At 38.9% G+C, this 15,676-nt stretch overlaps 1 protein-coding gene across 3 annotated transcripts in view; it reads left to right on the forward strand.

Annotated features, from left to right (window-relative positions):
* The window catches only part of LOC123272700 (GTPase-activating protein and VPS9 domain-containing protein 1), a 78,890-nt gene that overhangs the window by 30,028 nt on the left and 33,186 nt on the right, over positions 1 to 15,676 (forward strand). For all 3 annotated transcript variants that reach the window (XM_044739672.1, XM_044739673.1, XM_044739674.1), the window contains 3 exons: positions 10,601 to 10,734; positions 10,812 to 14,058; positions 14,116 to 14,345. In XM_044739672.1, coding sequence (XP_044595607.1) covers positions 10,603 to 10,734; positions 10,812 to 14,058; positions 14,116 to 14,345 — 3,609 coding nt within the window. In that variant the 5' untranslated portion in view covers positions 10,601 to 10,602. Of the gene's footprint in view, positions 1 to 10,600; positions 10,735 to 10,811; positions 14,059 to 14,115; positions 14,346 to 15,676 lie in introns of those variants that run through there.

The following is a 15,676-nucleotide window of genomic DNA, read 5'->3' on the forward strand; positions in this document are numbered from 1 at the left end:
AACGTCACTCCGAATCAAATAAGGTATTACCAATAATTTTAGAAGCTTTATATCTATTCAACACGTTTTAGAACTTTTTGACTAGACATATTTCTCATGTAAGGCGCATTTTACGCCAAATTGACCACTTTTTACCCTGACCCCTTTCGATTTGGCTGAAAATTTTTCAACCTTTTCTACCCTATAAAAAATGCTTTTCATAATTTTTCAAATGACCATTACTTTTTCAAAATTTAACTTAGTATAGGGACGTTTATTTTTTCAAAATTTTTGTTTTTAAATGTACATTTCAAAAAACAAATAAAAAAAATTTTTTTGAACCCATTTTAACCATTATTTTTTAGATTTTTGAAAAAAATCAGAAATTTCTCGATGGTAACCATTTTTTAATTTTTATTTTTTAACATATGAAACTTTAATATTTTTTGCAATTTCTCAAATTTTTTCGGAGTGGTGTTCTTTTGATATTTTTTTTTTTTCGATTGAAAAAAAAAATTTTTTTTTTTAGCTTTTTTTTCTCATAACACCGTTTTGAAAATTTTTTTGTTCAAAGAAAACTTCGAAATATGAAGAAAAAACATAAAAACAAAAATTGGAGGTAGGGTAAATGCACCAATTATTGACCGATTAAGGTTTTCTTTTTCTGTACTAAGCTATAAAAAATCTATTAACCTACTAAAAACAATTTGTAATGGATTTTATTAAAGTTAAATACTTAATTAATAATAATTAATAACTATTTATAATAAAAATTAACAAAATTATATTAATTTTGTTATTTGAATCTTGAAATACTAAAATCACCAATTATTGACCGAAGAAACCCAACAAATGACCGACCGTTCTCCAATTAATTGACCGCTGAAATAATTATAAGTAATTTTGTAAACTACATGTATGTAATTAAATTTATGCAGTACTTTTGAAGTATTAACGACATCTTTAACAAAACTAAACATACAATATAATTTTAAATCGTACTTTTTTATAAAATAATATAAATAATAGCAATAATCAACATAAAGTTACATTTCTTTAGGTCACAAATAATCACAAATTCATTTTGATGACGATAATTCTTCTGATTCACTTGAAATTTTTTTATTCTTCTCCTTCTTTTTTTCAATTAAAGCTTTTTCACTAGTTTGTAACTCTTTTTTATTTTTTTAATTGCTTAGCAATTTTTTCTTCTAATAATTTGTTCTTTGATATAACCGTTCACTAAAAAAATTAGAACATAATAAAATTAATAATCAAAAAAGATTTTAAGTATTATTTTAATTATAAATATACATTTTATAATGATTATTTTTATATTTACAAAATATTGAATGACTAAAGTACTTTAAACACTTGAGAGATTTAATTTTGAGGTTAAGAAATTAGTATTGTAAATATACGGTCATTAATTGAATTGTGATAAAATCAGAGGGTCTAATAAATGACCGAATGAATTTTTTTACTGGGTAAAGGGCTTCTGATGGATCCAATAGTTGACCGGTCTTAAAATAATACTAAAACTTATAATTTAACTTTATTTTTTTAAAAAAGTTGGAATCTGATCTTTAATTAACATAATAAAACTAAAATATTTTATATTATGGCGATAAATATCACTAAATTAATGATGAAATGCACTCACTCCAATTGTACGCTAGTTATTTTTGACCGCTTTATGGCTGGTTGCGTTGTAAACAAACTCAGAATATTTTTTTAAAGCTATAATCACTGCGCAATTAATTGCGTAATTTTTTATTATGATGATTAAATGCCATATTTTTTTATTTTAATACTTTAAGAACAAAAAAACCCTTGTAAAATATTAATTAATTAACTTTTTTATACATCGGTCAACTAATTGGTGACCGGTCAACAACTGGTGCATTTTCCCTAGTAATCATCGAAAAAATAAATGGTTTTTTCGAAAAATTAAAAAAAAAATAAAAGAAAGTTTCAAACATTTTATTTGTATTTTTTCTTTCAAAAACTAGATTGAAAAAAAAAAAAAAAGTTGTTCTTCGGTCATTTCTCGAAACCATGAAGAAATAAATTAAGCGAATCAAAAAGTAGAAAATTTTGAAAAGGCGAAAATTCATCAAATGTGTTGTTTTAAAGGCCTGTCCATTGTTAAAAAATGGACCGAAAAAGAAGTTTTTTTTTTACTTTCTTTATTTTTCAAATTAGTTGTGGAAAAAAAAATGTTCAAAAAAATTTTTCGTATTTTTTTTTTGGAAAGTACATTAAAAAACAAAAAAAAACGTTTTAATATGTAAATTTTCGAAAAAGTAATAGGCATTTGAAAAAAAAAATTTCCTTACTATACCGCTTACACTAGAAAACTTATCGCTTACATTTTTATTTACCTTCTTCAGAGGGCGCTAATATTCAACACTTAACAGTCGAAATTTATGTGAAATGAATCGAGAAAAAAGTAAGGGTGGGAGGAGTATTCGGCTCGGAGTCTTGGTCCCTATCACTCGTTTTGGGAGCGGCTGACGAATTTTCACTACCACTCACCTCGTTGACTGAGCGCCTCAAACGAGTATCCTAAAAAGAGTATCTTAACAAGACTGCTGTTCGTTCTTACTCGGAGTAGGAGCACGCTAGTTAGACGGACAAATATCTCATGAGTGAGTATAGTATCTGTGCGTTCAGAACTGCTCGCTCGAGAAGTATAGCTTAAAACGAGTAAAACTCTTACTCCTTATCCCTAATATATATATATATATATATATATATATATATATATATATATATATATATATATATATATATATATATATATATATTAGGATGTTCCAAAAAGATGATATTTTTAACTTCCCGCTAAGAAAATTGAAAATTTTCAAAAATCGGGAAGTTATAGGTTTTACCCCGTTTTCCGAAAATCCGTTTTCAACGGATGTTGACGTTTTGAGGTCCTAGGAAGCCTCCCCGAATGTTACCGCGGTGATTTCCGTATGTCTGTGTGTGTGTGTGTGTTTTTTTGTTTTTTTTTTTTTTTTTTTTTTCAGAGGAGGGAATCCTTTTTGCGGATTCCAGGCATAACTGTTTCGCCTGGATATGTGAAGACTCGACGCTAACGCCCTTACTCATTAAACCCTAAACCCCTTTTCTTCTTTCCTCTAATCTCTCATGGGAACCGCCGTCAGGCATTACTTCGTGAAGGGAGTAACTAGCTACTGCTCTTCCTTCTAGTGGCTAAGGTGTTAACTACCTTCCTTCTATCTTCTGATATTTGCTCTTCTTCTTTCGGTGGAACGCAAGTCTTTGAGGACTTCTGTTGCAAACGTATTGGTAGCGTTCCAGGCAGCTTCTGATGACAACATTGCTTTCACTAGTGAATCTGGTTGCATTCTCTGGTTCAGGATCCTCTCCAACTCTTTACGCTATGGATCGAAACGAGGACATACAAAGAAGACGTGCTCCGCATCTTCAGAAACTCCGGGGCAGGACGGGCACTCCGAAGAGTCATCGTGCTTGAAGCGGTGTAGATACTCTCGAGAACACCCGTGTCCCGACAACATCTGCGTAAGCTAGTAATTGACCTCGCTGTGATTCCGGTTTAGCCAAATGTCGATCCGAGGTATGAGGCGGTGCGTCCACCTACCCTTCTCTGCAGCATCCCATTGTAGTTGCCATCGGCCTATGCTGTTCTGCCGTTTTTCAATTCTAAGTTCTACAGGGCTCAGTGCAGTTGACCTTTTTCGTTGGTAAAGGGCTCGTCTTTCCTCTGCTAGAACTCTAAGAGATAGGGTTCCGACAATGACGCACACTGCTACCTCTGATATAGTGAGGAAGGCACTAGCTACTCGTAGGGCACTAAGTCGATATACTGGTCCAGCTTTTCTCCATGATTTCTGGGTTTCCAGTGCATCAGCCTAAATGGATATTCCGTAAGTGAGCACTGATGTGACTACTGATGACAATAGTAGCCTCCTGCTCTGCATTGGGCCTCCGATGTTAGACATCAGCCGTGCGAGACTAGCCCTCACTACTGACGCTTTGGCACTGACGTGTTCCACCTGCTGCTTGATGTTGATTCGGGCATCCAGCATCACTTCCAGATAACGGATAAATGGTTGTGGTGTTATTTCTTGTTCTCCGACTCTCAACTTGATGGTATCTACCGTTTTTCTACGAGTGATGAGCACTGCCTCGGTTTTATGCTTGGCTAGTTGCAAGTTCATCATGTCCATCTACAAATTGACTCGTCTGAATGTAATATCAAATGCCATTTCTATCTCTACGAGGTGCTTTGCGACGATCACGACAGCTACTTCATCCGCATATGCTACAAGTTTAACTCCCGTGGGCAATGCTATTCTCAGGAGGCCATCATACATGATGTTCCATAGCAGAGGACATAAAACTGATCCCTGTGGCACTCCTCCGGAGATGTCGTACACTTTCATACCGTTCGTCGTGTCATATTTCAGGAGCCTGTTCGTGAAGTAGCTCGCTACTATTCTGCGAAGGTATCCTGGTATGTTTTTTTCTTCTAGAGCCCGCATAACGCAGTCCCAGTTAGCGGAGTTGAAGGTATTCTTGATGTCCAAAGCAGCCACCAAGCAGTATTTCTTCTTTCCACCCTTCCATCTCGTTCCGGCGATTGCATCCTTGGCTACATCAACAACCAATTTGATAGCATCCAGAGTTGACCGTCCTTTTTGGAAACCAAACTGGTTCTCTGCTAGGAGTAGATCGACTAAAGCTTCTATTCTCTGATGAATTATGCGCTCGAATATCTTGCCGGCCGTGTCTAACATGCAGAGTGGTCGGTAGGATGACGGTTCTTCCGGCGGCTTTTTCCCCTTCGGAAGTAACACTAGCCGTTGCTGTTTCCACTTCTGGGGAAAAGTCCCTTCCTTCAGGCATGTATCGTAAACGTCCAGGAATAATGTCGGTGCTGCCCTAAGGATTGATTTCAGGGCAATATTAGGAATTCCGTCCAATCCCGGCGCCTTATTATTCCCTACTCGATTTCCTGCCTCTATCAACTCGTCCAACGTGATAGTTGGGATGTCTTCAGAATTGAGCTGCTCCAGCTTGTAGGTGAATACCAGCTGTTGGGGAAACAACGTGGTAACAATCTTCTCTAGGAGTTGGGGACACGTAGGTGATGACATTGGTTGGCATTTCAAGTGGGTCATAACCACCTTATACGGTCTGCCCCATGGATCTTTCTCGACTTCTGCGACCAGTTCCTTTCAGCAACGTCTTTTGCTTTCTTTGATGGCTCTGTTCAGTTCTCGACGGGCCTTTTTATACTCTGCCAACAGCTCTGCGGAGTTAGATCGTCTGTAGCCACGCTGAGACTTTCTTCTTTTCTTAAGACACTTTGAGCGTAGAATGCTAATGTGATCGTTCCACCAGTGCACTGAAGGTCTTGATTTTATGCGACGTTTCCGAGACATACTAGCGTCGCAAGCCTGGGTGACTCTTCTCATTAGGTCCTTGGTCTTCTCTTCAGCAGTTTCTACGATGATCGGATTGCAGTCTAAGGCTACTACTAAAAAAGTGGGGTCGAGAGACTTAACTTTCCACCCAACCGCGCTAGCGCTCCTGTTGTCTCTTGTTAGTTTCTGGCCAGTTGATATTTCCCATAGTATCGCACTATGGTCGCTGGCTGTATAGATGTTCAATACTTTCCAAGAAAAACCTCTTCGAGCTAAGCAACTGCTGACAAATGTAAGGTCGACAGTTGAGTTTGCCTCTTCCTTAGTATACGTTGGCGTGTCACCGGTATTAAGAAGGATCACGTCCAGAGTGGCCATTGCCTCGAGAAGTGCTTTTCCACGTGTATTAGTGAACTTGCTGCCCCAGTCTGTTGCCCAGGAATTGAAGTCACCAGCTATTGCCACGGGAAAGTGTTTTCTTGCGTTCTCAGTTAGCCGATCAAGGAAGTCTTCAAAATGCTCATTAGAGAGACTAGGTGGTGCATAGCAACTGTAGAAGCAGAGGCCATCTACCCATGCTGCTACGAAGCCAGCTTCTTTATTGTTGACTGTTCTCTGAAAAGGACATTTACCGCAGGACCAGATGACGGCTTTGTTAGTGCTGTCGGATTTCCAGGGTTGGTTACTCAGATGTCTATAAGGCTCACTTATAAGTGCTATATCTGCCTCTAATTCGCGCACAGTTTGCATGAGCAGGTCATGCGCAGCCTCACAATGATTGAGGTTGAGCTGCACTATCTTCATGTTCTTGGCTTCGTTATCTTCTGGAGCGCTTCTTGGAAGATGGGGCATCTGTTCGTGTCTGCATGGTGAGCCGCCTTTTCTACGCCGTGCCGTTCAAAGCACAGTGCACATTTAGCTGGATTTTTACAATCAGCAATTTTGTGTCCTTCTTTTCCGCACCTTATGCAGAGCTTAGACCGGTCGACTTCGCTTTTGCACTGCGATCCGAAGTACCCAAAGTGCCAGCATTTGAAGCATTGTATGGGCCTCTTCGTTGCTCTCATTCGGCAATTAGACCAGCCTATCCTTATTTTGCAGTTTCCCTCCAGTAACTTTTGTGCTGCAGCTGCTGGTAGTGACACTGTGGCTGTCTGTGTACCCCTAAAGGCTTTACGGATCTTGATTGCCTCTAGTGGGATTTCACAACTTTCTCCAGCTTCCCTCTTCAGAGCGGTCTGAATATGCTCTTTCGTCGTGTCGTCATCGACATCTCGGATCTCGATGGTCTCCTGTGGCCCTTTGCAAATCACTTTGGCCTCCTCCTTAAGGATGTCCGCGATCGTCTTTTGCAGACCTTGGCCTTTGTCAGTGCTCTTCCTCGAAATCGTAATCAACAAGTCCCCACTTCTGGTCTTGTTGATCTTATCCACAGTTGAACGAACCTGCTCATCTGGGACGTCCTGCTTTATACGACGCATAATCTCGGCATACTTTGTTTTCTCGGCCGGACGGATGATCAGTGCGTCGGGTCTGATCCATTTGCGTGGTTTTTTCCGCTTAGGCTCTGGCCTGGGCTCCTTCGGCGGCTGTTTTGAGAGTTGCTCTCTAGCTAGCCTTCTCTTCTCCTTCTTAGACTGTACTTTTTCCCAGTCAGTCGTCTTCTTGGGTTCGTCGCCCTGCCCTGCCAGTCGTTGGGGAGGGCTTTTTTTCAAGTCCTTCTTCTTTGTGACTTTGTCGGTTGGCTCTGGCGAATCTCGGTCCTTTCTCTTTCCAGACCTTGTGTCAGTTTCACCCTTGTCCTCAGCAGCAGATTCACCGTCACCGTCGGCTCCAGTGTCCATTGCTTCTTCCGTCTCAGTTTCAGTTTCAATGCGGCGTCGTGATGACTGCCATTCCTCGTCCAGTTTCTTGAATCTTCCAAGAGCATTGACTACACCGGTTGTCTTGGTCTTTATCTCCTTGTGGATATTGACCTTAGTTTGGACAAACTCTTGCAGCTCAATGGTCAGCTTCTCAAGGCGCTCCAACGCTTGCGTTCTCTTCATGTCAGCGCTTGCTTCAATCGCTGCTTGTTGAGCATGAAGCCCGTTTCTATTCTTGTTTGTTTCCTGTAAGTTACTCATACTTTTTTGATTTACCAGCGCATCGTACGGAGTGGAGCGGGTTGCCATAACTAGGAACGGGTGTACCCTCGGAGATAGTGAAGATTCCGATCTCTAACACTCACTGCGTACTTCCTGATCAAGGCCCGAAGTGGCTGGCTCCTGATCCACTGCTGCAACTTTCACCTCGGCAGAGCAAGCTCACATCAGCCGTGGCCTGCATCGTCGGAAACGATACAGGTTCCGGACACTCCCAGTGAGTTACAGCAAGAACCAATCGTCTTGCTAGGTCAGTTAGTGTGACCAACCCATTAAAGGGGAGTTTTGTCCACGGGAGCTTATTTTGTTTGGTTATTTTGCTTGGCTCCTACCCGCTGTACCTCATCAACTAAGAGATTAAGTGTCATCCAAGGACAGCGAGCGTTCTCCCATCCGCTCGGGGAGACGCGCCCGGTAGCAGTATCTCTTCTGCCCCGAGTGTGTGTGTGTGTGTGTGTGTGTGTGTGTGTTTTTTTTTTTTTTTTTTTTGTAAAGAGGTACGAAAAAAGATCTTCAAAAGACACCGGTATCGTTAACTCTGCCGCCCATTTTCCGGCAGATATCGATAGTCGGTAGTGTGGAGATTTTTACCCACTAAAAGAAACATTCCTCTTCCCCTCTCCCTTAGATGGTACAGGGAGGACTGGATTGGAACCGCGTTAGCATTACTTCAATCCAGTCGTGCTGCGTCTCACGACGCCTACTCCTGGCTACTGGTCCCTTTCTGCGATTTTGTCTGTCAGGAGGTGCTGTGCATAAACTGCAACAGCTGACCAGTTCTCTTCTTGTTTGATCATATAGGTCACCAGGCTTGAGGGGGAGAGCCTGGTGCCTATGATCTCTTCGGTGCTTATTCTGTAGTCCTTCCATCGAGCACACTCGAAGAATGTGTGTTCGGCGTCGTCGATTTTATCCGGGCAGTATTTGCACGTTGGTGTGCTGTGCAAACCCATCTTGAAAAGATAGGCATTGAACTGCCCATGTTCCGTCAATAGCTAGGTCAGGAAGAAGTCCGTATCCCCGTGATTCCGAGAGAGCCAGACGTTGATGTTTGGGATCAGGCGCGCCGTCCATCTGCCCGTCTCTCCCGATGTCCATCGGTCCTGCCACTCTTGCTGCGTTTCCGCCTTTATCCGCGTTCTTGTGTCCTTCATGTTATCATCACTGTCTTTAGCGTCATAGAGTTTTGCTTTTTCGAACGCTAATAGGTCGATGGGCGCGGCTCCTGCAATGACCAATACAGTCGCTTCGGAAACTGTGCGGTAGGCGCAGGCAACCCTGAGAGCGCCTCGCCGCTGTACTGCTGCGATCTTTCGCCGGTAGGTCTTCTGCTTTAATATGTCTGCCCATATCTCCGCTCCATAAAGCAGTACCGAGTGGACTGCTTCTAGAAGAACTCTTCTCTTTTTTGTTCTTGGTCCCATGGTGTTGGTCATAATTCGTGCTAGGCTAGACACAGTCTTGCTGGCTTTCTTGCATGCACTGTCGAGGTGTTCACGGAAAGATAGTTTCTCGTCTATCATTACCCCTAGATACCGCAGGGCCCTTGTTGACGTCAGCATTGTTCCTCCCATGTCCATAGCGAATGGTTTTGGAAACCATTTTTGACGGGTCAAAACGACCATCTCGGTTTTCTGTTTGGCGAGTTTCAGGTGATACTTATCGAGCCAAGTCTCGACGGTGTCGATGGTTTCCCGAACTAGCAGTTCGGCCTCTTTCACGCTGTCCGCCAGTATAGTGGCTGCAACGTCGTCTGCAAAGCCTGTTAGCTCTACTTGCTCTGGCAACGGGATTTCAAGAAGCTCGTCGTAGTCTGCGTTCCATAGATCAGGCTCCATTATTGAGCCTTGCGGCACGCCAGCCGTTATGGCGTATTTTTGTGGGCCTTCAGTAGTTTCCACTATTAGCTTTCTATCGTCAAGGTAGTTGTCGACTAGTGCCAGATTTTCTGGCTCCGCGTCAAACTTGTGCTCCAGAGCGTCTAAAATGTCTCCCCAATTTGCGCTGTTAAATGCGTTTTTGACATCTAGCGTGAGGAGAAGACATACTTTACGAGCTTTGAGGCTACCAGACCATGCTTGTGTTGCTGTCTTTATGACTTTCTTGATCGCTCCGACTGTCGAATGACCTTTCTGGAAGCCATGCTGGTTGGTGGCAAAACCTCCAGCACGGTCGATGTCGTCGCGAAGTCTCCCTTGTATGAGCTTCTCGAGCAGTTTTCCAGCAATGTCTAGCATACAGAGTGGTCTAAACGACGAAGGTGTTATGGGGGTTCCCTTACCTTTGTCTAAGAGAACCAATCTCTGCCGTTTCCAGACCGCGGAAAAGGTGCCAGTTGCCAAACATGCGTTGTAGGTGTTCAGGAGTAAGTCTGGGTATTCCAGGGCTATAATCTTGATCACCGATGCCGGGATGCCATCAGGTCCAGGTGCCTTTTCTGTTTTGAGTGACTTGGCCGCGTCTTGTAGTTCCTTAGTTGTGAAGGGCGTTACTTCGTTGTTTTTAGTGTAGTGTTTCTTCTCCCGCGGCGGGTGTTTGGGGAAAAGCTCCGCTACGATACTATCCATTAAGGCTGGAGACTTCGGCGCCTCTGTTGAAGCCTTTCCAAGTCGTTTGGCGACAATTTGGTAGGCTTTACCCCAGATGTCATTGTCGAGATCGTTGCAGATCTCTTTCCACAACTTTGCTTTACTTGCTTTGATGGCTTGATTTAGCGTCTTTTTGGCCTGCTTGTACTCTTTTGAATACAAGTCCTGGCTTGGGGAGCGTTTGGCGGCATTGGATGTGTGTGTGTGTGTATGTGTGTGTGTGTGTATGTGCGCTCAGGTAAATGTGTAAATGTGCATATGGACACATCGCCATGCTCAAAAAAACTTTTAGCAAAATATCAAAAGAAATAAATTTGAACGTACCTGTTGTGTGTTAACTTCATATTGACGTATTTTATTAATACTTATATCACATAGTTGTGAATTTCTTATTCTTCGAATGATATTACAGCTAACAAATAAATTTTAATTTGTGAAAAGATTTATACACAATAATTCATATTTACAGTAATGTCATCGAAAAGCAAAGTTGAGCCTTACGGGATTTTGCCATGGAATGTCTTACAATTAGCTGAACATTTGCGACAGGAACGTTTATTTGTTAGTGCGGAACAACAAAATCTTCAAAATCTCAATGAAAAGGTATTATTTGAATATATTTTTTAAATGAGTTTTTGTAGTCATATTTAAGAAATTAAATGATCAATTTTCAATTTAAGGTTCTTTACGTGTTATCGGATTTAGCTCAATTGACATGGGTCACTGATCAACAAAGAGTGAATTTAAATAAATTAATAGTGTCGAGACCTGACTGTACACCTGCTTTATGTTGTCAACGTGCAAATGCTTTAGAAAATTCACAATTCCTTGGTGCATATAAGTGTATAAGATATCAATCATGTTTAGTTTACGGAGAATTCTTGGGAGCATTAAGAAAAAGTCCAGATATCTTAGCTGCTTGTTTAGTAGAAGGCGAAAAATTTTTACCCGATATGGTTCAAAATATTATTCAGTCATTATCAGCTGGACTTTATGGGAGTTGTTTACTACCTGAAGATAAAATATTCGTTTTAAAATTATTGAAACAGCTTATGCTTCTTCAAATCGTTCCATCCGATAATCCTCGGAGGCTACTTAGACATGGGACTTGTGCGTTTTCTAGATTTTATTCAGTTTTTCACGAAAGTTTATTTTCTGCAAAGTTATTCCTCACTGCAGCTCTTCACGGACCCATAACTCAGTTACTAATGGAGGATGAAATGTTTCTTGACATTGATCCAGATAAAGTACCGATACGATTTCCACCATCCGAAAGATTGAAAAAATTTGGAGTTGAAGGGTCTTCAGAGTATCAGTCTAAATTGTTACGATATAGACTTTGGACAATTAATTCATTGGTTCGAATCACTCAGCGATTTATTACAAGTATACGAGAAAATATGTATTGTTTTCCTACAAGTATACTTTGGTTAGTAAAACAACTAGCAGGATTTTTGAATAAAAGTGGTAACATTGAATCTAAGGAAGTTCATGCAATGTGTACCGATCTTGTGTTCACCTATTTTATTTGCCCAGCAATAGTCAATCCAGAACCGTATGGTATTACTGATGCTCCTATCAATTATGTAGCTAGATTTAATTTGATGCAAGTGGGTCAGATATTACAGATGTTATCTCTGATGAAGTATCAAACAATCGATAATAAAGTTATGGATCTATATCGTCGCTTTGAAAAAGATTCAGTTTCTATAATTATTGATTTGATGTTAGAAGGAATAATAGAGGAACTAGATGATGAACCAAAAATTTTAGATCATAATAAGTTGCAAGGACTTAATCGATCTGCTGCACTTTTCACAGAGAATGAACTAAATTCTTTGATTATATTTTTACAAACAGTATGTCATAACGAAACAGAAGTCATTTCTCCTGATAATAGTACTTTAGATCGTAAAAAATTGAGTCAAATGCTAGCTTTATTGCCAAGTGGCTCAGTGATGTCGAATAAAATTGTAAACATTACCCCTTTAGATTCTGTTAAAAGAAGTAGTGGTTTATTAGGGAAAGTTGGTATAAATCGAGGATTAAGACCTTCTACATTCTCTAATCCTTGCATTTCAAACGATGGTGTAGAAGAAATCAATAACATTTTTAGTTTTGAAGAAGAATGCATAAATAAAGTTTCACAGGAAGTTCTGGTTATACCGTTCGGGTCAACACTACCTGAATCGGTAGGTTTTTTAAGTGAACATAAGATTCTGTGCATGGAAAATCAAAATAACATGAATCCTGGTTCAGTAACTTTAAATCTATCTACTGATTCTTCAAATAATAATCGCCGTAATTCTACTGGTCCAGAGCGTATTGAAATACATGAAAAAAGAACACGTTTTTCATTGTCACACGATGAAGTTTTATTTGAAGGATCTATTGGTAATACTTCAGATAATCTTGAAGTAGTTTCGGAAGCTGCTTCGAATCATAGTGTTGCTTCATCGTTAGAACTGGAAACTGAAGATCAAAACGATAATTTATCCGATATGGTATCTGCAAATGTATCTGGAAGAGGATCTCCTAACATTTCTGGTCGAGATACTCCTTCATCACAGATTACCGAGGGTGAGGATGTACGAGCAAGTGGTGAAGTTCGACCTTTAGACTTACCTGCTCCTACAATTTCTACAAAACAAAGCCGATCTGAAATTGATGACAAATTCTGTAAATTTGAAATAAAAAAACTTATTGAAGGTGATGAGACAATTTCATTAGTATCCGATACGTGGTCTACAGACGTTTTAGCCTCTGATAGTGAAATAGTTGAACACCAAGACCGTTTTCTGTTTCCACCTCTAGCTGAGCAAACGTCGGGACTGTCTGTTGAACCTTTACAAGGCGTTGCGGATGTTAGTGAAACTGCTTCAGAAGCTTGGAGTATGGATGTTCTTGCAAGTGACTCTGAACGTCTAACTGAGGTGGATACTGATGACACATCAAGTGTAGCGAGATCTGATGATACTGGAAGATCAGAAATAGAAAGTCGTGGAGAACCAGAAGTCAGTGAGGAATCATCAGATGTAGTACACATCTCTACGGGTCCTTTGCTAGATAGTATAAATACATTGCTTAAGCCAAATTCTACAGAAATTAATCAAGAAGAAGCCTTAATTTCTTTATCACCTACTTCATCATCAGCTGGCAGGAGTACTAGTTTTAGAAGTAGTAAACCTGATAATTTTAGAAGCATTATTGACTATGTTGATAATAATGCTAATAATGTTAACAGAGTAGAGTATTTAAAATCGATAAAAAATGGTAAATTAATAAATATGATGGATAAATTGAACATTGATGGTGAAAAAGACACTAGTGTAAATCTCAATTCGAATAATCACATTGGAGTGGTTGCTGTTGCTCCTGAATTATTATTGGCAAGCCACATATCATCACCTCATTTATCGAATGAAAAATCATTAAATGGAGATACAAAATCTGCAGAATCAGAAGACTTCAGAACAAGTGTAAATGATGTTATTGTTAGGCTCAGTACAACTAGTTTAACTTCAAGCAGTAGTTCTGGTTCTGAATCTAAAGTGAAAACCTTAAATCATAACTCAGAGTCAATTCCATTATCATCAACGAATAATAGTAATGATAATAATGAAAATAGTAATAATAGTATTGGCAAGTCAAATTTTTCAACTGGCGCGATTCCAAAAAGTATAAGTTTTGATATAACTGCTGTACGGGGAGATAGAGAGTATTTAGATGATCAGAAACACAAACGTGGTTTTTTTAGCAAATTTAAAATGTCTTTGAAAAATCGAAGAGGCAAGTCATTACGAGAAACAGATGAACTTGGAAGATGTTATGATCGTGACATTGGAGCTGACGGTATAGATGTTGGACGATATAAATTACGTAAAAGAATGTCAGAAGATATTACGACTAATGCCAATAATAACGTTGGTAAGATTTTTTACCATTAGAAGATAATTTAAAATTAATAGATGTTAATTTTTTCAGATAGTACTGACGATATCTTGGCTAAGTACAGAAGAAAACCAAATGTAGTATATGATACAGTTTCAGCGGACAACAGTCAGATTCGACCGAAAGAAACTGAAGATGAAAGACTTTCAATTGATTCAAACAATGTAGAATCATCTTTTGCTTTTTCTGATGCAAAAAGAAAATTACGAATGGTACTTAGCACAGCAGATCTGCAACACATTCCATGGAACATTTCTTCTGAGGTTAGTATTTATAATAACGGGAGAGATAAAAACGTACAATTTTTAGACATGATTACGCATATAATGGAGTTGAAGCTCTTGTATTTATTTCGAGAAAAAATGAAAATATGTTTAGATCAAATTTATTATATTTATGCAGATGTCTTTAGATAACTGTCATTTTGTTAGATCTGAATATATATGAAAACGAAATAAATTTACAAAAACGTCGATTAAAAAATGAGAATGTCTTATGTTCTTTTTGAATTCAAAATTCGAAATTACTTGTTATTAATTACATTTGTGGGTCATGGAGTTGTATTATCGATTAAGAAATTCAACTATCCCGTGTAGTTGATAGCATTAAAATTTCGATCATGTATGCTAGAAATGACGATAAATTTATTCACTTAAACTGATCGACAAAATTATGTGGCTATTAAATTTTGATTGAATTTGTTGAAATATTTTACATAAAATTTTAAATTTTGATATTTATTTGAACAGAAATGTAAATTTTTAGATCTAAAATTTGACTAAGAAGTTTTGCTTTTTAAGATCCTAATATACACCCGGAAAAAAATCAGCATGTATGATCGTGCTTGACTAAGCATGAATCAGGCATGATCATGCATGAACTGTGTATGATCATGCATGATAATACATGAGTCCTGTATGATGATGCACGATTGTGCTCGGTAATACTCAATCGTGTACTTTTAAGCATGCGTTATTTCGCATGGCCTGTCATGACTATGCATGATGATACATAATCGTACTCGACCGTACATGACTGTATATCGTGAGAACTAAAAGGTCATGCATGACGAAGTATGGTCTTGTATGGCTATACAAGAAACTTGCTTGATCATGCATGATTCATGCTTGGTAGAGCTTGATCATGCGCAAAGTCGTTTAACACAGTGGGGACTATCATGCACGACTGTATATGCTCTTGAACAGTCATACATAATTCATGCTTGACCAAGCTTGATCAGGTATGATCATTTGTAATAGAACAGAATAAGTGATCATGAACCTACTCGACTGTCTGTGGCTTTGCACGATCATTCACGAACGGGCTTGGCCAAGCGTGGTTATGCACGATAACTCTCTCCGCGACTAAAATTAATAACGGATACGATACCATTAGGAATTCGATTTGATTTATGTTATGAAAGTTTGAAAATTTTGATAAAAATATTGTTATCTTTATATATTGTTCGGTCTCAATTCAATTTGATTAATTTTTACTTTTTTTTTTCAATAATTTCTTACACATACAATTAATAATTAACATAGTTCATTTACTAACTTCCCGGGTTTTTTCTACTCATTGTCATCTTTATCTG

The sequence above is a fragment of the Cotesia glomerata genome, linkage group LG10, assembly GCF_020080835.1.
Source record: "Cotesia glomerata isolate CgM1 linkage group LG10, MPM_Cglom_v2.3, whole genome shotgun sequence".
Taxonomy (NCBI): domain Eukaryota; kingdom Metazoa; phylum Arthropoda; class Insecta; order Hymenoptera; family Braconidae; genus Cotesia; species Cotesia glomerata.